General features: G+C 61.2%; 1 protein-coding gene across 1 annotated transcript in view; it reads left to right on the top strand.

Moving 5' to 3' along the window:
* The window catches only part of BCR (BCR activator of RhoGEF and GTPase), an 84,316-nt gene extending 74,518 nt beyond the window's left edge, over positions 1 to 9,798 (top strand). Inside the window, exons 17-23 of the mRNA XM_052654505.1 lie at positions 5,002 to 5,061; positions 6,101 to 6,210; positions 7,333 to 7,472; positions 7,933 to 8,067; positions 8,727 to 8,832; positions 9,192 to 9,354; positions 9,656 to 9,798. Coding sequence (XP_052510465.1) covers positions 5,002 to 5,061; positions 6,101 to 6,210; positions 7,333 to 7,472; positions 7,933 to 8,067; positions 8,727 to 8,832; positions 9,192 to 9,354; positions 9,656 to 9,745 — 804 coding nt within the window. The 3' untranslated portion in view covers positions 9,746 to 9,798. The remainder of the gene's footprint in view (positions 1 to 5,001; positions 5,062 to 6,100; positions 6,211 to 7,332; positions 7,473 to 7,932; positions 8,068 to 8,726; positions 8,833 to 9,191; positions 9,355 to 9,655) is intronic.
* The last annotated feature ends 12,029 nt before the right edge of the window (positions 9,799 to 21,827 follow it).

Raw genomic sequence — 21,827 nt, 5'->3', positions numbered from 1 at the left:
TGTGGGGGCACCTCGGGGAGGCTGTCGGTGACTCCCGGGCCCAGCCTGCCTAAATGGGGTCTTTCCCAGCAATTCTAGGTGGTCTCCTAGCTGGGCCACGTGCGAGGGGTGTGTGGCCCTGCCTGTCCTGATGTGGGGGAGGGGTGGCTACACCCCCCCCAGCCCTCTCCCCCTCCCTCACACACACCCCCACTCAGAAGCTGAGTGCAGAGCCCTTCCCATGAGCAGAGGGTGGGCACAGCAGCCAGCAGTGTCCAAGCCTGGAGCCAGCCCGGGCCAGCAGGCCCCAAGGGGCCAGGGGCAGAGGCCGAGCATGGTGTCAGGGCCGGAGGCGTCCCAGTCGTCCGGGGAGCCGGGTCCTCACCCCCCAGGTCAGGGTTCTGGATCCACCCGACCCTCCGGACGGTGCTGGGGAGTCCTGGGTTCAGGAACCACTGGCCTGGGAGCCGGGGGTGTCGCAGGGTCGGCAGAGCCCAGGGAAGGTAGAGCCTCGAGGCGTCGCGAGTCGCTTCCTTCCATTTTCCTTCTCGCCGCTGTGTGCAGTGTCCGTCTCTTCTGCTCAGAGGGTGCCTTGACGTCGTCGTTGTTCAGCTCTCGGGGCACTTGCCTTCTGCCCCTAACCCCAGCCAGCCAGAGTGCGGGTGGGATCCCTGGAGGCAGATGGGCAGGGGCATCAGTCCGCAGGCCCACCCGCCATCAGGGCCGTCTCAGGGCTGGCTACGTCCTGTTCCCCGTGGGCATTCACGTGCCAGGGCCGCTTGGGTGCTGGGAAGTGGGGGGAGGTGCTGGGGGGTGGTCAGGGATGGACGAGGTGCGAACCTGTCTCAGGGCATCAACGGTGACAGCCCCTTGGAGTGGGCAGGTCCACGGGGTCTCTGGCCCCATGAGCGTGAAAGGGGTGCAGGTGGTTGTTAACCGTTTGAGGCCGGTTGGAGGCTGCAGAAGTGGTGTGCAGCCACAGAGCCCCTCGGGACTCAGCTTCCCGGGACTCGTCCCAGGGTCCCTGCCGCCGTGCGGGGCGGTGCGCGGCAGCCCAGGCCCTCCTCGCTCTAGCGGGGGTCCTGCTTGGGCCCCTGCATCTCTTTTTTCATTGACTGACACCCACAGCATCCCTTTCAAGTAGAGAAGAAGCCAGTGAAAAGTGAAAGTGTTAGTCACTCAGTCGTCCGGCTCTTCGGGACCCCTTGGACTGTAGCCCGCCAGGCTTCCCGAACCAGGGATCAAACCTAGGTCTTGTGTGTTGCCGACAGATTCTTTACTGTCTGAGCCATCAGGGAGATAAGTCAGTGATCTTAGTAATTTACAGTGTTTGACGACTATTAACAACGATCACATTTGAGAATATTTCCATCCTCTCAAAGTGGTTTCCCTGTTCCCACCCCCAGGCCCAGGCTGATCTGCTTTTTGTGTATGGGATATGCTCAGTCTAAAGAACCCATCTGCAAGGCAGGAGATGCAGGTTCGATCCCTGGGTGGGGAAGATCCCCTGGAGGAGGGCATGGCAACCCACTGTAGCATTCTTGTCTGGAGAATCCCACGGACAGAGGAGCCTGGCGGGCTACAGTCCATGGGGTCGCAAAGAGTCGGACAGGACGTATTGACTCAGCAGTTGCTCACACTGCGTGTTTTGTGTAAACAGACTCGCGCTCTGTGACGCGGTTTCTGTGACTGGCTTCCCCCACTTAGCAAAACATTTCTGAGGGTCACCCGTGTCACGGTGCGCTCACCACATTCCCTTTTTTGGCTGGGCCTGCCTCACCCGTGTGTCCACAAAGCACGTTTTGCTTCCCTGTCTGTTCTCTAGTTGGGGGGCCGCCTGGGTTGCTTCCAGCTCGCGGCCGTGACGGTGAGCGCGTGTGAATGTGATATCAGCACGATAACAGATGGTTTCCTCCTTCCTGTGTGGAGAGCCGGGGGGCATCGCTGGGTCGGGCAGCCAGGGTTGGCGCTGTGAGCTGTTGGCCTGCTCTTCCCGAGGGTTTCCTCCTTCCTGTGTGGAGAGCCGGGGACCATCGCTGGGTCGGGCAGCCAGGGTTGGCGCCGTGAGCTGTTGGCCTGCTCTTCCCGAGCGCCTGCAGTGGTTCACGTCCCCGTGGAGGTGCCCAAGGGCTCCTCTTTCTCAGCTTCCTCGACAAGCCCGTGTTACTGTTTGCTTGTTTATTGGGGTGCATCGGGTCTTCATTGTGGCACTCGGGGTCCCCGCCACGTCACGCAGGCTCTTTCGTCACCGTGCGTGGACTCCCTAGGTGTGGCTTGAGGGCTCAAACCCGCGTCCCCTGCCTTGCCTGGCGGATTCTCAACCACGGTACCGCCTGGGGGTGTCCCCTGTCTTGTCTTTTTTTGATCGGAACTGTCCTCTGGGTCTTGGGGTGATGCTGGAGCCTGGTTGGGGCCGGGGGAAGGCAGGAAGGAGTTAACGACGCAGCGGTCTGAGCTCCAGGAATGCGCTAGAGAGACAGATGCTGGAGGGCCGCGTCCCCTCCCTGACCACTCCTGGGAGCAGGTTACAGCGCGGGGCTTGGTCCGGAGGGCCGGGGAGGCCCTGCTGGCCCGTCCTGGGCGCTGACCACGTCCCGGAGGAAACCGCAGGCCCCAAGGAGGCGGGTGAGGAGGGGGCCACCTGCCCTGTTTTGGCCCTGCTGCCTCCCGGGGCGGGTGGACGAGAGAAGCTCTGAGTGTGTCCGTCAGGCCGCCCATCCCTGACCACCAGGCCACCTCGGCCTTCCAGGCAGAGCTCAGGGCAGCCGTCCGCTAGGCCTGCCACCCACCCTTGTGCCCTGGGGAGGCCCCGTGCCCAGCCCTGGGGGAGGCAAGTGGAGATGCAGACCCCTGTCCGGGGAGGAGGAGCCCCGCCCGCCCGGCCCCGCGCGCTCCTCCCCAGACCCCATGCGCCCGGGGCTTTCCCGGAGGCGCTGGCTCTTTCCTGGTCCTCCCCAGTGTGCTCCGTTCCCAGCCCGGGTTCCCGCTTGTTCACTTCCCTGTCTTGTAAATAGCACGGGCGGGAGCCCGCCATGAGCACTGTTTGTGGACAGAGCCCGGCCCACGGGGGGCCATCCTCACGTGGCTTCCGCCCGCTGTTTGTTGGAGCCGGGCCAGCCTGTGGACCGTCTCCCCTGCACCCCCGGGGCCGGAGGGCAGGCAGGTGGAGGGGTGGACGGCGGCACTGAGCCCCTGGTCCCCGGGCCGAGCGGCCGGTTCCAGGGATTGTGGGGCCTTCTCCCACCCGAGTCCGCCTCCGGCAGGGATGGATGTGGTTGCGGCTGTGGCTCTCGCAGAACCTAGAAGTGGGGGGGCAGGTCCAGCCGTGTGGTGGGCTGGCCGCGCAGACACGGGTTACTCAGCATCTCTAAACTGCCCAGCAGGAAACCAGCCCCTTGAGAAGGAAGCGTGGCTTTTCTGGGCTCTGGAGGGAAAGCGTGACGCATCAGGGTTCCCGTAACCAACAGGCTGCCCGTGGGGGTGTTTTTCCCACGCAAACAAAGCGAGCGGTGGGACTAGGCGAGCCTGCAGGGGCGGGGCTTCCTGAGAAGCCGGGTCAAAAGGCAGCGGGGCCGGAGCCCGGCACACTCTGGCCCGATGCTGCTGCCTGGCCGCTATCGCATCCACCGCGCCGCTGCCTCCCTGCCAGCCCCTTGGGCAGCGGGGCCAAGCATGCTGGAGACACCGGGTGCGGCCGCGCTGGAGACGCTCCTGCGGCACCTCCACCCTGGCCTGGCGGGCCGCAACCGGGCTTGCAGCACCTCCCTGTGGACCCACATCCGAAGCCTCGTGCACAAGGGCAAGGTGGGCCTGCGGGGGGCCGGGGATCCCTGGGGTGGGCGCCACCGGGCCCCCTCCCCAGCCCTGTCCCCTTGCTGGCTGTGCTGGTCTCAGTTCTGGAAGAGGAGGGGAGGGATGGGGAGAAGGGCCCAGGGATCCCCAGCCTCTGGAGGGAACCGGAAAGGGCATCTTTCTGTTGCTCTGTCTCCCCTTTTAAAGCTGCCCGTAGGGATGCCCCGGCGGGTCCAGTGGTTCCGACGCCGCGCTTCACTGCAGAGGGCAAGGCTTCGATCCTAAGCAAGGAACTAAGATCCAAACGCTACACAGCAGCATGGCTAGAGAAGCTCTTTGTTTTTAATTAAAATACTAGAACTGCCATCAGTGGAGGGACCCTGTCCCTTTCCTTGGGAGCAGGCTTGCTTCCTGGGAGGCCAGGACACGGGCGCCTCCCCCCCACACACCTGGCCTGGTCGGGACCCAGGAGCTCCTCTGGTTCTAGAGCCGCGAGGGCCCTGGGTGCCCCCTGCCCCCGCCCGCCGGTGCCCCCGAGGAGGTGGGACCGCGGCTGGGGGCCAGCAAGCCCCACGGGCCAGTGGTCTGTGCCGGCTCTCTGCTCGCACACCCGCCCCTCAGGCCAGGGTCCCCACGGCCCCAGAGTGTGGCCCCAAGAACCTCCCAGGCCTGGACTGAAGACCCTGCCTGCACAGGCCCCCACGCCAGAGGGCCACACTAAGGGGAAGACAGGGTCCCCAGCTCTTAGATAAAACATCACCCCACCCCCCAGCCCCCAGAAGAAGATGCTGTTGAAATCAGGCTTCCCTAAGTGCCGCCTACATGACTGGGCAGGCTTCTCCTAGCTGCGTGAAGCCCTCTGTGATGCTAGGGGTTGGGGAGGAGGACAGCTCCCAGCCCCCCAGGCTGCCAGGGCGGGCGTGAGCACCCCTGGGAAGCAAGGGTTCCCGGGGGAGCAGGGTGCAGGGCCAGAGTGGTCGTTGACTCGTCCCCCAGCCGAGCCTGGGCTGCAGGCAGCGAGGGTCTGGGGGCGGAACAGCTCTGAGGCTCCAGGACTTTTCTAGCGGGTCCTCCATCGGGACCCCGCTTGGCCTCTGGAGGGAGGTGGTGGCCGAGGCCTGCCGCTGATTCTGCTTGGACGTGGAGAAGTGGCGGGCTTGGGCTTGCTGCCCGGCTAGGCCTCTGCTCAGATGCCCAGGGCTTCCGGTAACCACGACCCCTTGCTTTCAGCTGGACCCTCAGACCCTGCAGGACAGAGACTGGCAGCGGACCGTCATCGCCATGAACGGGGTACGTGCCCCCCGGCACTGTGCTGGCTTCTGCTTCCTGCAGAGGGTTGGGGTGGTTCCAGTCCCTTCTGAGACCCTCGGGGCTGGAGGAGACAGAGAAGCCACAGCGTGCTTGCCCGAGTCCACGCAGGCCGGAGTCTTGTGGCTGGAGTGCGGGTCACCCGCCAGGCACTGGGCGTCCCTCCTCAGGTGGGGTTCAGGGGCATCACGGGGACGGAGGGGGCCTGGACCCTGGGGTCTACCCATACAGACTGAGGCCCCTGATTAGACTTTAGTGCCCCATAAGAATTGAGACCTTAAGGAAAAGCACTGGCACTCGCCAGAAAAGCCCTGGGCATGTAGGGCATCCTGGAGGAGGGCGTGGCAACCGCCTCCTGCACCCTTGCCTGGAGAACCCCATGCACAGAGGAGCCTGGCGGGCCACAGTCCCCGGGGTCGCACAGAGTGGGACACGACTGAAGCGAGTTAGCATGTAGGACATAGTGCCACCAATTGGTAGGCGATCGGTGGTGTGTCGTTACGTTATTTTCTATGCGTTTTCTCTAGTGTCTTTTTTTCAGCTGTTTGTTTTGTTTTGGGATGTAGCCAGGTGACAGCGTTGTGATAGTCTCAGGTGGACACAGGAGGGACTCCGCCCCACACACACGTATGTCCACTTCAGTCCAGTCGCTCCGTCGTGTCCGACTCTTTGCAACCCCATGGCCTGCAGCACGCCAGGCCTCCCTGTCCATCCGCAGCTCCCAGAGCTTGCTCAGACTCCATTGAGTCAGTGGATACATACATGGATACATGGATCCATTCTCCGCCAAACTCCCCTCCCACCCAGGCTGCCATGCAATATGGAGTCTCATGGTTCTTTCTAATCAGGATTAAATGAGAAGCAGAAGCCACAGGGTCGTGGGGGGAGGTTGTGCAGAAGCAGGTCCTCAGACTGCCCTGGCTGTTCCCGACCTGGACCCTAGCCTGCCATCGTGGGGCTCTGGGAGCAGGCTCTGAGGACCAGGAGGCTGAGAGGGTTGTGCCCCCTGCCTCCCCTGCAGATTGAAGTGAAGCTGTCAATCAAGTTCACCAGCAGGGAGTTCAGCTTGAAGAGGATGCCTTCCCGAAAACAGACGGGCGTCTTCGGAGTCAAGATCGCCGTGGTCACCAAGTGAGTGGCCGGGACTCCTGCGTCTCGTCTCCGAGGGCAGAGGGCGCTCCCACCCCGGGTGTCTCTGCAGGACGGAGACGGTGTGGGCCTCTCTCTCTGTGCGCGGTCGCTGTGCGGGGACCCCTCGCGGGCCCGTGGAGCACTCTGTGCGTGGCTGCCTCGCGTGCTGACCACGGACCAGTCCCCAGCAGCTTGGGGCTGTCCGGCCCCCTGCCCGTGCCGCCCCCGGAGCCAGGCTCGCCAGGGTTCCCTTCCCTGCCTTGGAATTTGTCGGGATCCGAGCTCCTGTCCTGCCCCCCGCGCATCACGGGTCAGCCATCAGGAGACACTTGGGTGCAGGTTCAGGGCGGGCCTTGGGGACACAGCCGCTTCCTCCAGAATCACCTTCCCCGGTTTGGAGCCTGGCCTGCCCCTGACCTCACTGGTGGTCAAGCCGGACACCTGGCTACACCCAGCCGTCCCCCCAGCTCCTCCGGGAGGTTCTGGGCAGGAGCAGGGACCCCCAACGAGCACACTCGTGAGAGGGTTGGGGACGTACTCTGCTGGGTCGTGGATCCAGTCGCTAAACTAGACTGAACCAGCCCTCCAGCCTTCAGAGTTCTTACTGTGAAGAGTCTTAGAGTTCTTACTCTGGTGTCCTGCCTGCAGGGGCTAGAATTGTCCTGTTAGGATGCGGAAGAGAGAAGGGTAGCGTCGCCGGATTCCAAGCTGAGCACAGGGCCAAGGCGGTCCCGTGGACTCTGTCCTCTGGCCTGGCTGCCTGCTGGGCGCGGGGCTCCCCTCTGCCTGAGGCCTGGAGGAGTCCCCCCACCCCCGCCTGACTCAGAGACCAGACCGCTTCCCAGGACCCTTGCAGTCAGTCCGCCGTTAACCCAGGGCCCCGGGGGCTCCGGACTGACCTCCAGTAGCCGAGCTCAATCAGAAAGGCCTCCCGATCGCGCCCCCAGGGCGGGTGTGCTCGGAGGGTGTCCAGCCCCCCAGAACTGTTGGAAAGACCCTGATGAGATGGAGGCTGTGACGCAGAACCCAGGGGGGACACACGGCAGGCTCTGGTGCCACCGGGCGAGGGGGCTGGGCTGCGGGACGCTGAGGCACCGCCCCCTTCCCCCCACCCACCCGCAGGAGGGAGCGGTCCAAGGTGCCGTACATCGTGCGCCAGTGCGTCGAGGAGATCGAGCGCCGGGGCATGGAGGAGGTGGGCATCTACCGCGTGTCCGGAGTGGCCACGGACATCCAGGCCCTGAAGGCAGCCTTTGACGTCAGTGAGTGTTTCAGCGGGTGGGCGCGGTGCGTGCGCCGCTGGGGAGGGCGGTTTGGCAGAAGCCGGTTCCTAACCCGTCCTGACCACCCGCGTGGCTCTGGCCAAGTAAGACCAGGGGCTTCCGTGGGGCGGCCCCCTGCTCTCCCCCCGGGGGCTCAGCTGCCCCACGCCCCCGCCCCGTGTGTGGGTGTGACCAAAGCCCCGGGGTCAGCGAGTCTGGTGCCAAGAAGCTGGTGGAACCGCCCCAATTGCCAGATACGGCGGGAGACCCCAGGGGTGTCCTCGGTGGATTTCTCCCGCGGCAGGGGGCCTGCAGCCCTGGATGGTGTGGCGCCGGGTGGGGGTCACCGCCACTGTAGTTACAGCTGCCAGGTGACCCGCACGGGCCGGCTGGGGCTCAGAGGGTGCAGCCGACTCCGGGTCCACAGCGGGCTCCCCTCCACCTCCACGCTCTTCCCCAGACAACAAGGACGTGTCGGTGATGATGAGCGAGATGGACGTGAACGCCATTGCCGGGACGCTGAAGCTCTACTTCCGCGAGCTGCCCGAGCCCCTCTTCACCGACGAGTTCTACCCCAACTTTGCCGAGGGCATTGGTGAGCACGGGGCGTCCCCCGTCCCCCTTCCTGTCTGCCTTTGGTGGGAGGGAAACCCGAGTTTCAGCACAAACTCTGCGAGTGGTGGGGGACCGGGAACCCAGCCTGGGAGGCCTCCACGGGCTGACCTCTGCGTTTGTCCCTTGAGGTTGCGGAGAGGGGGGCTGCCGCTGTGGACTCGCCAGTGTGGGGTCCGGAGGCCACTGTCCTCACTGGCTTCAGACCCTGGCTTGTCAGGGCTTTCGAGTACCCCCTGACCCCGGGCCCACCTGGAGGGTGGGGGGCACTGGCATTCTGGGTGGCTGCAGCCTCTGCACCTGCCCTCCCACCCAGGGCTGCTCAGCAGAGGACCTGCCCTCACCCACCCCCACCCAGGTGCAAAGGCTCATGTGATGGGGGGTCTGTGGCCCCCGCGTCCCCTGAGCAGGACGTGGGAAGAGCCTAGGGGCCAGGAGGGCAGCTGTGCCCAGCACCCCTGACGCTGGCCCCTGTGGTGCCCTCCACCACTCTGAGGCTCAGAAAAGGTGTCCAGGGTGGCCAGGCTCCCACCCGGGGCCCTCACCGGGGGCCAGCGTGGGAGGCAGGACGGCGACTGGCCGGGCCCTGGGGGCGCCTTCCAGCCCCAGGTTGTGACTGTGAAATGGCCCCCGCCCCCGCAGCCCTCTCAGACCCCGTGGCGAAGGAGAGCTGCATGCTCAGCCTGCTGCGGTCGCTCCCGGAGGCCAACCTGCTCACCTTCCTCTTCCTCCTGGACCACCTGAAAAGGTAGCCCCCCTCCTCTGGGGTGCTCAGGGCTCCGGTGGGCCCCCTGCGCCCACCAGACTCCCTGGCACCCGGGGCCTTCCCTCTGTAGTGCTCCCACCCATCTGGGGGTGCCCCTCCAGGAACCGGTGCCACCGTCACCTGCGTCCCCCTGCGCCGTGGCCAGCCGCAGGCTCGGGTGTCCCCTCCCCACCCCGCCCTCCCCGTGTGGGCCTCCAGCCCTCTGTGTCCCGGTGGGGGTGGGTCAGCTGGGGAGGAGCCCTTCCACCCTCCCGGCTGGGGTGGCCTGGGTCCCCGCCCACCTCCATGCCCCCATCCCCGAGGTGGCGTAACAGCAGTTTCCCCCCCGCAACCCCCCACAGGGTGGCGGAAAAGGAGACAGTGAATAAGATGTCCCTGCACAACCTCGCCACGGTGTTCGGCCCCACGCTGCTCCGGCCCTCGGAGAAGGAGAGCAAGCCGCCCGCCAACCCCAGCCAGGCCATCTCCATGACTGACAGCTGGTCCCTGGAGGTCATGTCCCAGGTACGGTGGCCTCGCCTACCTGGCCTGGACCTGTGGCCTCTGCTTGCCCGCCCCCGCACCCCCCCGTGTCCTGCCAGTGGCTCCCACCAAGCGGCGCAGGGGAGGTGGCCGAGGTCAGGGGGCAGGGCCACGAGGCAGACAGGGGTGGGGAGGGTGGGCCACGGCTACCCCCTCTGCTCTTAGCTGGGGCTCCCAGGACCCGCCCCGCTTGGCGGTCCTCGTGCCCTGAGCGGCCCTGGGTCCTCCGGGGGCGCCTCCCGCTCTGAGCCGCCGGCCCCTCCCCTCCCGCTCGGCCCCGCAGGTCCAGGTGCTGCTGTACTTCCTGCAGCTGGAGGCCATCCCCTCCCCGGACAGCAGGAGGCGGAGCGTCCTCTTCTCCACCGAAGTCTAGAGGCCCCGGCCCGCCCCGAGAGAGCGGGGACACGGGCCCTCCAGCCGCAGAGCGGGAGCTGAGCCTCCTGGAGGAGCCACCGGGCCCGCACCGCGGCGCGCGCTGCTGCGAGAGACAGCGACCCCTGGCGGAAGCGGCCGGGGCCCGCGCGCCGCCCGTCGTGGGCCTGGGCGGGGCCGGGCGCGGGGCGTGGTTTCCGCGAAACGGCCCCCCGCGCGTCTCGGGGGCGAAGGGCGCAGGCAGGCGCGGACTCGCGGACTCGCGGGTCGTCGTCCTGAGTAAACACCGCCGCCGCTTCACGCCCGCGGGCCAGGGCCCCTCCCGTGCGGGGGGGGGGGCATGTCGGTTTCCCAGATCAGAACGCCCGACTCCTGTTTTGTAGCCGGGTTGGAGGAGCCGAGTCTGCACCGTGCAGCGCCTGACCCCGTTCACCTCCCGGCTTCTCTTTCTCTGCAGAAGGCTCTGCGGCAGACGCGGGTCTCCGTTCCTGCTCTGTCCTCCGTTGCTTTGTCTCTGCCCATCTCGCGGGCAGCCCCCCACCGACCCGTGTCACGTGCAGGGCCCGGACACCAGGGGAGGGGAGCCCCGGGGCTGCGCACTTGGCCGCTGCTCGTCGGGGGAGGGCGGACCCGCCCACCGTCCAGAAGGTCGCCGGCCTCCTCCGACCCCTGGCGCGTCTGCCCCCTGCCCCCCCAGTCCCCTGATCACACCCCGCCCCCCCAAACCCCTGACACCCAGAGTGGCTGCGCCCCCTCGCCGCACGCGCCCCACAGACTCTTGTAAAGGTTTTCTTTCTTCTCTTGGTGGCAGCGGCAGCTTGCCGACAGCTTGTTTTAAACTTTGATTCGGATAGCCTTTTGATACTTGAATATTTTTAAGTTTTATACAGTTTCTAATTTTTTTTTTTCCTAAGAAGATTCAGATACCCACTAAGATGTTAGAATGTACTCTGTGGACACGCGGTGTCCACAGCGGCATCTCGTCTTCCTCCACACGCCAGCCCTCTTTCCATCGGGAGCTGCTCCGGAAGTCTCCTGGGCACCCGGAACTGGGGGGGGGAGGTTGGGAACAGGCCGAGGGTGGGGGCGCCTGCCCCAGAGCAGGTAGAGGGACCGACCCCGCCCCGCGCACACACTCCACGCCCCTGTGCTGAAGCCAGCACGTGGCTGGTTACCCTCCCGACCGTCTGACTTAGAAGACAGAACTGGGGACACCTCTAGGTAGTTTGAAGACGTGCGTCTGTGAAGAATTGCATCGCTTCTTTCTAAGAAGGGTGGGGGCAAGGAGAAAAGAAACAGGCCAAGCTTCCAGGCTGGACTTGCGCTGGGAGAGAGGATGCGCTGAACGAGAGGAGGGAAGCAGAGGCACCGACTCAGGAAAAGGCGTTGGTTTGCCGCACGGTTAGACCAGTCACGCGGGCCCCGTCCGGGTCCCCGGCGGGGCGGGAGGCTCTACCCGCGTCGTGTTGACGGGCAGAAGCTCCAGGCATGTGGGGGCCACGTGCCCCTCCTCCTGTCTGCTCACGGACTTGCTGACACGGGGGACAGAAAAGCCACTGGAAGGTCTTACGTCCTCGTCCTGTATTTATTCAGTCGTACTTTGGACTCGTGGGGAGAGCTGTGGTCCCCCTGGGGGATGAGGGTGTAGCAGAGGTCAGGGGGTGTGTCCTCTGTCCCCGAATGTTCTCTGGACCCGGTGGGTCTCCCGGCCTCCGGCCCCCGACCTCTTCTAGCCTGGCTTCCCGTCCCGTCCAGCCCTGCCGAGGGAACGCACTCTGCCTGGAAAGCCCTGGCCTGGTCTCTGTTTCCCTGGAGCCTTCATGATCTGCACCCATCACGTTGAAACTGGAAAGCCGTCTCTCAGCGTCTGCCAATTCCGGTTCCCTGCCGCACACCTTCCCCTATTTCAGTTTTTTCTTTACTTAGGATGCGCGCTGTTGCGTGGTGGGATGACTTCTTTCTTCCACGGCTGTCGAGGCGTTCCTTCACTGGCCCACCATGGCGGCGGTCGCTCTGAGTCCCCAGGCACCTCTGAAGCCGGTGGGCGGGTGACCGCCTGGGGGCCGGACGTGACCTTCCACGAGGCTCAGTGGCCGGACTCCACCTCGCCGCCCGGGGCCCTGCGTCTGGAGCCCGGCCGCACGCTGGGGCCGGTGGTGGGCCTCTAGGCGGCCGTGTGTCTTTGAGTTCCAGCTCGGCTGCCTCTCCCACCACAGAGGGTGGGGAGGGAAAGACTGCTGACGCTTTCATTAAAGTTCCTTGAGGCGACTTGCATCCGTGGTGGTGGCTGCCGTAGAAACGCCAGGACCAGGGGCACCCCCAACGGGGCCGATGGGTCAGGGCTGGGGGTGGTGTTGGGGCTGGAAGCGGCAGCAGGTGGAGTGGGCGGGCAGGCATCCAGGAGGCCGCCCCGAAGAAGTGGGCACCACTGCGGATGGGCCCGGCCCGGGGCGTCCGCTTGCCCACACGCCGCCTCCCTGCCAGGCGTGGGGCCGTTGGGTTTGGGGTGAACAGCTGCAGGGACACGGGCATTGTCCAGTGCCGGGGGCGGGGGTCCAGCCACGCCCAGCCCAGCCCTGCCCAAGCCCCTCAGCCTCGGTGGTTTCCACCGGTGCTCCCGGGCCCAGCCTTTGGGTTGTCGGCCACAGGGCATGGGTCTTCTTATCTGCCACCAGCCTTGCCTTCAGAAAAAGCCACCCAGTGTCCAGGGAAGCCGTGCCCCCCCATGGAGAAGGGCATGCCAGGTGGGGACCTGCATTGCTGTCCTTGACACCTGCCAACACCTGGAGGCTCCTCCGGGGTGCCTTCCTTGAGGCGTGAGGGTTGGCGTTCGCAGAGCTCCATGGACGCTGTGCTGCGGCCCTCCTGACGCCTGCTGACAAGGAGAGGGCTGCTGCGGGCCCCTACCTCGGATCTGACCCCTGGAAGGCGGTTCTGTGTGTGTGTGCACGCTCCGTTGTGTCTCCGAGACCCCCTGGCCTGTAGCCCGCCAGGCCCAGCCCCTCTGTCCGTGAGATTCTCCACACAAGAACACTGGAGTGGTTTGCCATTCCCTCCTCCGGGGAATCTTCCTGAAAATCTAGTTACACCTCTCTCTCCCTGCCTTCCGGGTCCTATTCGAAACCCTTTAATGAAAAGAAAAGCCCCAATGCGTCTCTCTCATGAGGAATTGATTTGGGGACAAGCTGACAGTTCCCCATTGTTCCTGAGAGCAGGGGCTTTGTCCAGCCGCCCAGGCCAGTGGCACAGCCAGGGAGTGGGGCCGTTGGCTGCTGTGGGGTCTGAGGCCTTAGACCTCAAAGACCCTCAGAGTCAAGCCCTTTGCTTAGTAGGTGGGTAAACGGAGGTTGCACGGAGGCCCCCCCACCCCCGCCGTCTCGGCTGTTTGAAGAGCAGAGACAGGCTGGGGACCCGGTGTCTCCACGCTCCCCACAGGCCAGCTCCCTCTCCTCTGGGCTAGACGTGGCCAACCGTGCTGGCCTCAAATCGAGGCCTGGCATCACACATGGACGCCAGGCGGATGAAGATGGGCAGGATTTTGTGTAGAGACCTCAGAAGAGCCTGTACTCACCCCCCCCCCCAAAAAAAAGGCCCCAGTGGCCTTAAAAGGAATTATTTCCATGATGGGGCAAATGATGGGCTGTTCCCAACAGCTCTGAAAAGATAAACAGAAAAGGCGAGGGGCGACAGACACAGTGGCTGTTGAGGAGGCCCTGATGGCCTCCTGGAGTGAATGCCCTGGGTCAGCGGGCAGGATGGGGGCCGCCCGTCACCCAGCTCTCCTGGGGCGGCAGGGAGACCACAGCAGGCACAGCGCGACCGGCATGCGGCCACGGTCACGGTCCCGCAAGCCGGGGCCCTGCTGCATCTGAGATGCCCCCAGGTTGGGAAGGGAGACTGCTTGGCGGGTGGGGGGGGCGGGGCACGGCTGCTCCTCCGGGTGTCCTCATACCACAGGCCACGTGTCTCGGGACAGACCCTCTGGGAGCCTCTCTGGCCCATTCAGCCAGATCACTGAGGGCCCGGTCTGCACACCAGTTCCCTTCCATTCCCCTCCTGTGGTGGGCCTGAACAGAAACTCTCCCTTGGGATTTTCAAGTCCCTTGGCGGAGGGGAGCTGGGCTGCTGGGATAAGAGCTCTGTGTACGTGCTAAGTTCCTTCAGGAGTGTCTGACTCTGCGACCCCCTGGACTTGGAGCCCGCCAGGCTCCTCCGTCCACAGGGATTCTCCAGGCAAGGCTGCTGGAGTGGGTTGCCACGTCCTCCTCCAGGGGCTCTTCCCAGCCCAGGGATCGAACTTGTGTCTCTTGCATCTCCTGCGTTGGCAGGCGGATTCTTTTACCAGGAGCACCCGCTAAGAAGCGCAGCTGCTGGGGAAGGGTAGATTCAAACGGGATTCTGGCCGAGGGAGGGGCCTGAGGGGCGGGGTTTACAAGGGAGCAGCCCACCCTACCCCCAGGGGCAGGCGTTGCCTGGATGGTGGCTGGCCCAGACCTGCAGCCTCCACCCCCGGGACTCCGGGGTGTGAGGCTGTGACACCTGACTTTTGTCTGTGTTCCCCCGTTAAGACGCTGTACCCCTGAGGGGCACTCCCCACACAGGGTGCTTTACGGTGACAGCCAGGAAGAGACTCTGGGGCTCGTGGGCAGTGCGCGGTGGCCACAGGCGCCTGTCCACCCAGCAGGCTAGCCTCTGGCCCATTTGAGTCTCAAGCCACATGGTGTAACCTCGCCCCTGACACCCACCCCCAACCCCGCACCCCGGGAGTTCCAGACTCCACCGCTGCAGGTGGCTACGGACGGAGCTGGGCTCCCAGCTTCGAGTGCTGAAGCCCTAAGGCCCAGCAGAGGTTGAAGCCCTGATCCACAGGCTTGATGGCTTCGTAAGAAGACGAGAGAGGGCTGCCTGGCTGTCCAGTGGTCGGCTTTCAGTGCTGAGGGCCCAGATTCGATCCCTGGTTGGGGAACTAAGACCCCCAAAAGCCATGAGGCATGGCTGGGGGGTAGGGGGGAGTGCGAGAGACCAGAGCTCCGCGCTGCTCACAGAGGAAAGGCCGTGTGAGGACACGGGGAGAGGCTGCGAGCCAGGAAGAGACGCCCGGGAGGAACCAACCCGGACTGCACCCTGACCTCGGGCTCCAGATCTGCGGGACACCCGTGCGGGCCGCGCGCGCCCCTGACCGCGGTTCTCACTCACGGCTGCCGGGGCCCACCGGACGGAGGCCTTGGGCTCTTCTGACCCCTGGCTGCGGACCCAAGCCTGGGACCCGCGTCCTCCGCGTGCCGCTCCGGGAGCACGGCCCTCTCGCCGGGCCCCAGGGTGGGCGAGGGCCCGCGTGGGCTCGGGGAGTGCTCCCCCCACCCCCGGGCCGGGCCAGGCCAGCGAGCCTCATGGCGGCCAAGCCCGCGGCTCCCGCCGCCCCTCGCCGCACGGCCCACGTCCCTCACCAGGCCCAGGCCAGCCTGGTTCTGGCCGGAACCCCGGGCCCCTCAGGGCCAAGCCGACCCACTTCCGGCCCGATGTCTCTGACCCACTCCCGGCCCCTCTTGCTGCCACAGGCGGGCCTGCTGACCCAGTGTTCAACGAGCCCCCCAGGACGCCTTATGTTTCCTCAACAGGCTGGCCCTTCCTCCGGGTCTTTCCAGAACTCCTCAGAACCGCCTTCGGGGCTTCCTGCAAACGCAGCGTGTTCACACACAGCCCTGGTTTGGGTTCCACACGGGGTAAGGGACGTACTCTTAGGTCCGCCCTCTTTACCCCTTTGCTTAAGGTCTCCCCAGAGTGAAAGCTACACTCACGGGGAGAATTTTTCAAAAAACGGGCTGCAAGCCCCGAGATTGATTCTCAAAGAGACACGGGTGTGTTGGGAGCCTTGGGGTGTGTGCAGGCTTGTCGGGAGGCTAGTTTGCAAGGGGGGCCCTGGCGGCTGAGGGCGGGGCCCCAGGGCCCGCAGGCCATGGCGTGGGCCACTCACATAGGTCCTTGGGCCTCACTCTCCTCACCTGTAAAGCGGGTTTGTTTTGGGGTTTTTTTGGCTGCATGGTGGCTTGTGGGATCTTAGTTCCCCAACCAGGAGTTAAACCCAGGCCCTCGGCAGTGAACGCGCCGAGTCCTAACACTGGACCGCCAGGGAGTTCACTCCTCACCTGTTAAATCGGGATTTAATCTGACACTTCGGCACGGGAGAGGGCCACAGGCAGGCGGAGGGACATGAGTGGAGGCTCAGGCACCTTTCCGTGGAATCCGTTGATCTGGCTCAATATCCTTCTGCCCTTTCTGTGTTGTTGTTTCTCGGGGTCCTCATGGAGGTGGAACCAGGAGGCTGGACCAGAGTGAGTGCTTTCTGTGGACGGGGACCCAAAGTTGAGAGACAGTTCAGTTCAATTGCTCAGTTGTGTCTGGCTCTTTGCGACCCCATGGACCGCAGCACGCCAGGCCTCCCTGTCCATCCCCAACTCCCGGAGTTCACTCAAACTCACGCATCGGTGATGCCATCCAACCATCTCATCCTCTGTTGTCCCCTTCTCCTCCTGTCTTCAATCCTTCCCAGCATCAGGGTCTTTTCCGATGAGCCAGTTCTTCACATCAGGTGGCCAAAGGATTGGAGCTTCATAGCATCAGTCCTTACAATGAACACCCAGGACTGATGTCCTTTAGGATGGACTGGTTGGATCTCCTTGCAGTCCAAGGGACTCCCAAGAGTCTTTTCCAACACCACAGTTCAAAAGTATCAATTCTTTGGTGCTCAGCTTTCTTTATAGTCGAACTCTCACATCCATACATGACTACTGGAAAAACCATAGCCTTGACTAGACGGACCTTTGTTGGCAAAGTCATGTCTCTGCTTTTTAATATGCTGTCTAGGTTGGTCATAGCTTTTCTCCCAAGAAGCAAGCATACGTCTTTTAATTTCATGGCTGCAGTCACCATCTGTATTGATTTTGGAGCCCCCCAAATGAAGTCTCTCACTGTTTCCTTTGTTTCCCCATATATTTGCCATGAATTGATGGGACCAGATGCCATGATCTTAGTTTTCTGAATGTTGAGCTTTAAGCCAACTTTTTCACTCTCCTTTTTCACTTTTATCAAGAGGCTCTTTAGTTCTTCTTCACTTTCTGCCATAAGGATGGTGTCATCTGCATATCTGAGGGTATTGATATTTTTCCCGGCAATCTTGATTTCAGCTTGTGCTTCTTCCAGCCCGGCATTTCTCATGATGTACTCTGCATATAAGTTAAATAAGCAGGGTGACAATATACAGCCTTGACGTACTCCTTTTCCTATTTGGAACCAGTCTATTGTTCCATGTCCAGTTCTAACTGTTGCTGCTTAACCTGCATACAGATTTCTGAGGAGGTGGCCTGGTATTCCCATCTCTTTAAGAATTTTCCACAGTTTGTTGTGATCCACACAGTCAAAGAGTTTGGTGTAGTCAATAAAGCAGAAATAGATGTTTTTCTGGAACTTTCTTGCTTTTTTGAAGATCCAGTAGATGTTGGCAATTTGATCTCTGGTTTGTCTGCCTTTCTAAATCCAGCTTGAACATCTGGAAGTTCTTGGTTCATGTACTGTTGAAGCCTGACTTGGAGAATTTTGAGCATTACTTTGCTAGTGTGTGAGATGAGTGCAATTGTGCGTAGTTTGAGCATTCTTTGGCATTGCTTTTCTCTGGGATTGGAATGAAAACTGACCTTTTCTAGCCCTGTGGCCACTGCTGAGGTTTCCATGTTTGCTGGCATAAAGGAAGCATTTCCGGAGCCCTGGCGTGTGCCAGGCTCTGCCCTTGGGACACTGTCTGTCTCCAGGGCCGCAGACATTACTGTTTACTAACCATGTGACTGCGTGTGCAGAGAATCACAGTGTGCAGGGGGTGCTTACTGAGGCGGGGACCTATTATTTAGTTCTCCAACGTCCCTGACCGGTGTGGGAATACTGGTATTCTTCAGGAAAGAACTGGAGGTGCAGAGAGGTTGAGGGCCACGCTCGAGGTCACGCAGCTGCCCCGCCCTTGAGGGCCACGCTCGAGGTCACACAGCTGCCCTGCCCTTGAGGGCCATGCTCGAGGTCACGCAGCTGCCCCGCCCAGAGTTTGGGCTCGAGTCTGGGGGCCAGCAGAGCTGTTACATAGACCCCTTCTTGCTGGCATCAGTCTCCCTGACTGTGAAGTAAGGGGCCTCTTTCTTTTTCTGGCTGAGCTGGGTCTCAGTGGGAACACATGGGATATCTTCGCTGCCACGTGGAGGACCTTCCGTTGAGGCGTGGGGGATCTGGTTCCCTGAGCAAGGATCAAACTCAGGCCCTCTGCACTGGGAGCATGGAGTCTTACCCTCTGGACCACCAGGGAAGTCCCTAAGAGGGTTGGTTTCATGCTCTCTGATCCTTGTGGGCCATGAGGAAGGGTGGCCACCTTGTCCTGAGTTGGCGTCCCTCCTGTGTCTCCTTTGGACTGCCCCCCGCCCCTCCCCACCAGGCTTCAGAGCATGGCTGCCGGGTACCTGAGTCCCTTCCAGGGCCACTGCTCCAGCTGCGGAGGCCAGGCAGCCCGTCTCGGTCTGCAGACACCTCTTCGCTCTGCTGACAGCTGCACATTTCCTGGGACGCGGAGCACCCCTGGCTCCTGGAGGGGCATGAGCGGAACCCTGGGCTTGCGGTCCTGGCACGCTAGGAGCTGACGATTTGCTAACTGCTGGGGACACCTGTTTTCTGATGAAAACTTGGCCTGTGGGCCCTCCCTGTTTGGCCCCTCCAGCTGTGGAGCAGATGGAGCAGCTGGGCCCGAGTTGGGCGGGCGGGGTTGGGGTTGGGCGTCTGGGGGAGCCGAGTCAGTAGGCGGGGAAACTAGAGCACAGAGCTCAAGGGGGTTCCAGGCTGCAGAGCTCCACCCGTCTCAGCTGCAGCACCGGCAGGGCCTGACCAGGGGGCAGTGTCTGCACCTGAGGCTGGGCATCGCAGCGTCCCAGATCCCGCCACTTGGTGGTCTGGGGCGGTGGAGGCTGCGCCTTGGGAGGGGCTCCCACGGCGACAGATGTTCTGGACAGCCCATGCTGCTGGGCAGCAGCTGCCCAAGTTGCCTGCTCTTTCTGCCCCCTCCGCTCCTGATCAGCCGAGGAGGAAGAGGGGACAAGGTGCGGTGAGGCCCAGCCACAGGCTGGGGTGAAGTCTGGCCAGGTCTGTGCACCCTACCCACAGACCTGTGGCCTCTCCTCTGACCCCAGTGCCCCGCCAGCCCTCCCAGCCTCTCTAGGTCTCCAGGCTCTCAGGCCCTGCCTCCCCATCCTGCACACGCCACGAGGCCAGTCTTCCTGAAGACGATCTCACCGCATGTCACTTCCCAGTCCCAAAGCTGCAGTGACCGGCTTCTGTCCACAATACAGAAGCCAAGTTCGAGGCCTAGTGGGGAAAGTGCTCTCTGCCTCAGATTCTCCTCAGTTGCCATCTCCTCCTGGAAGCCTGCTGAGGCCTCCAGGACACCTGAGCCCCATCTCACCTGATTCCGGACCAAGTTACACGGCTGCCTATCCAGAGAAGGCTGTTGGAGACTAGGGCCCTGGCCAAAGCTGTCTCTCACGCCCGCCCGCCCCCTGCACAGGTGTGCAGACCTGGCTGCTACTCGGGAAATGTCAGCAGCCCCTTTTGCTTTGGAATTTCAATGGCAGAAAAATCTAACTTCGTGGGTTTGACTCATGAAAAGTAATTTGCTGTGTATCAGAAGGTTTATGGGAACTTGACTCCTAATGTTAAAGGGTAATTTTTTTAAAAAAGTAAAATTGTGACTCTTATACAAATATAAAATAAACATATATCAAAGAGTCTACTGAACTCATTCATTAAGTGAGGGAACCAGCAAGATGTTACCATCAGTTGAAAGGAGAACTCCAAGGTCAGACACATTTACAGAATAGAAATGTTGAAATGAACTTGGAGGCAAAACTGGTTTTTCCACTGTGGGGGAGGGTTGTCCCAGGACAAGAATTATTTGTATTGCTATCAATCTTCTACTATATTGCAAAAGAGCTCAAAGACAATATAAGGCCCAGGAAGTGAAAAAGTGAGGGAATGTTAGTGGCTCAGTCCTGTCGGTCTGTTTGTAACCCCAAGGACTGTAGCCCTCGTGGCTCTTCTGTCCATGGAATTCTCCAGGCAAGAATACTGGATTTGTAGCCATTCCCATCTCCAGGGGATCTTCCGGACTCAGGGATCGAACCCAGATCTCCCGCACTGCAGGCAGATTCTTTACCACCTGACCCACCAGGGAAGCCCATAAGGCCCAGAGCCCCCCAGAATTCAGAATCAGATAACAGAAGGGTGTGCGCCAAGAATGCACATAGCTTCCCATTGGCGACACCAGGAATGTTTTTTTCCCGCTTAGCTCAGTTTTCATTCCACAGATAGCTCACAGCTGGAGACAGCTCAAATGTCCGGCAACAGAATAGCTGAAGCACGGTTCGGTAAATCCATGCGGCGCAGCGATACGCGTTCCGCACGCCGTCCATGCGGCGCGGCGATACTTCCGCATGCTGTCCATGCGGCGCAGCGATGCTCCTTCTGCACGCCACAGATGCACGCAACATGGTAGATCATCTTGGCGACTCGATGTTGAATGAAAGAGGGTGACACAGAGGGATACTTTCTATAGGCTGAGTACTGTCCCCTGAAGACACCAGTGCTTCCCTGGGACCTGTAAATGTCAGCTTATTTGGAAGGGTCTTTGGAGATGTGATAGATTAAGGATCATGAGATGGGGGGGGGGGGGGGGGGGTTTATCCTGGACGATCGGCTGGGCCCTAAACACCATCTGAGTGTCCTTATGTAAGAATCAAAGGGAGGGTTCACACAAACACAGCAAAGACCATAGTCCAAGGCAGAGGTTGGAATGAAGCACCAACAAGCGAAGGAGCATCAACGAATGCAGACAGCTGGCAGAAGGCAGAAGAGACAAGGGCCTTCCGAGGAGACTCAGCGCTGCTGACTCCTAGGGGTCGGACTTGCCGCCTCCACAACTGTGAGATGACACGTTCCTGAAGTTGTGAGCCACCCAGGTTGTGGTAACTTGTTACTGCGGCCCTTGGAAATCAATACGATAGAATTCCACTTGTTTAAAGTGCAAAATCAGCCCATATTCATCCTGAGTTAGAGGTCAGAGTGTGGTGACCCTTGGGGAAGTCGCAATGTTGGCAAGGGAGAGGGGAGACCTGGCAAACAGCCCAACCTCTTTTTCCTGGCCTTCAGATTCTTGTATTTCATTGAGTCGTATACTTATTTTGCATACTTTTATATTACCGTGTCTAGTATATCAGATTAATCTTTTATATTAGAATGTTTCGTCCTCTGTGCAGTTCTTACAGGGCTGGCGTTAGGTCTAAATGATGTTGAGACCTGTTTGAACTGTAAAGGCCAAAACGGATGCAACGTGAATGCCCTTCACAGTCACCAGGCATTTGCTGGCTGCTGGGCATCATGCCAAGCTCCCTTCATGCATTATCCCACTTAATCCCCAAAACCCGTAACAGCTCCCATTTTGTAGATTAAGAAACTGAAATCCAAAGACAAATGGTTAGAAAGTGAGGAAGCCAGGATTTAAACCCAGGCTGTCTGGTGATGAGGACCGTGACTCAAGTCCTACACACATGTTGAATTATGTCCAGGCTATTAAGCCATCGTGCCTCTTCTGATTTTTTTTTTTAAAAAGGTACAGACCATGTATAGTAGGCCATCAGGGAAGCCCATAGCAGACTACCATTTGTGCTATACATAAAAAGAGAGTCGAAAGAACCAATCAGGTTATTTTGGATATTTGCTTATATTCATAAACTTTTTTTAGGATATGAAGAAACTCAATGTATTTAGTTGCAACTGGGAAGAGGAACTACAGCAAGGGAGTTGGGGTGGAGAAGGAGCTTTCTGAACTTTTAAACATGTGAATGGATCAGAAATTTACTCAGAAGCAAAAAGAAACACAGATTTTATGAATGAAAACCACCAGAGCATTACGTGAACAACTTTACGCCAATGGCTTTGAAAACATGAACACTTTCCTGCAAAACTATAACGGTGTAAAAAATGATACGGGAAGACAAAGAAAC

Source organism: Budorcas taxicolor, chromosome 17 (genome assembly GCF_023091745.1).
Source record: "Budorcas taxicolor isolate Tak-1 chromosome 17, Takin1.1, whole genome shotgun sequence".
In the NCBI taxonomy this organism is placed as follows: Eukaryota; Metazoa; Chordata; class Mammalia; order Artiodactyla; family Bovidae; genus Budorcas; species Budorcas taxicolor.
This window is presented reverse-complemented; position numbering and strand designations above follow the sequence as displayed.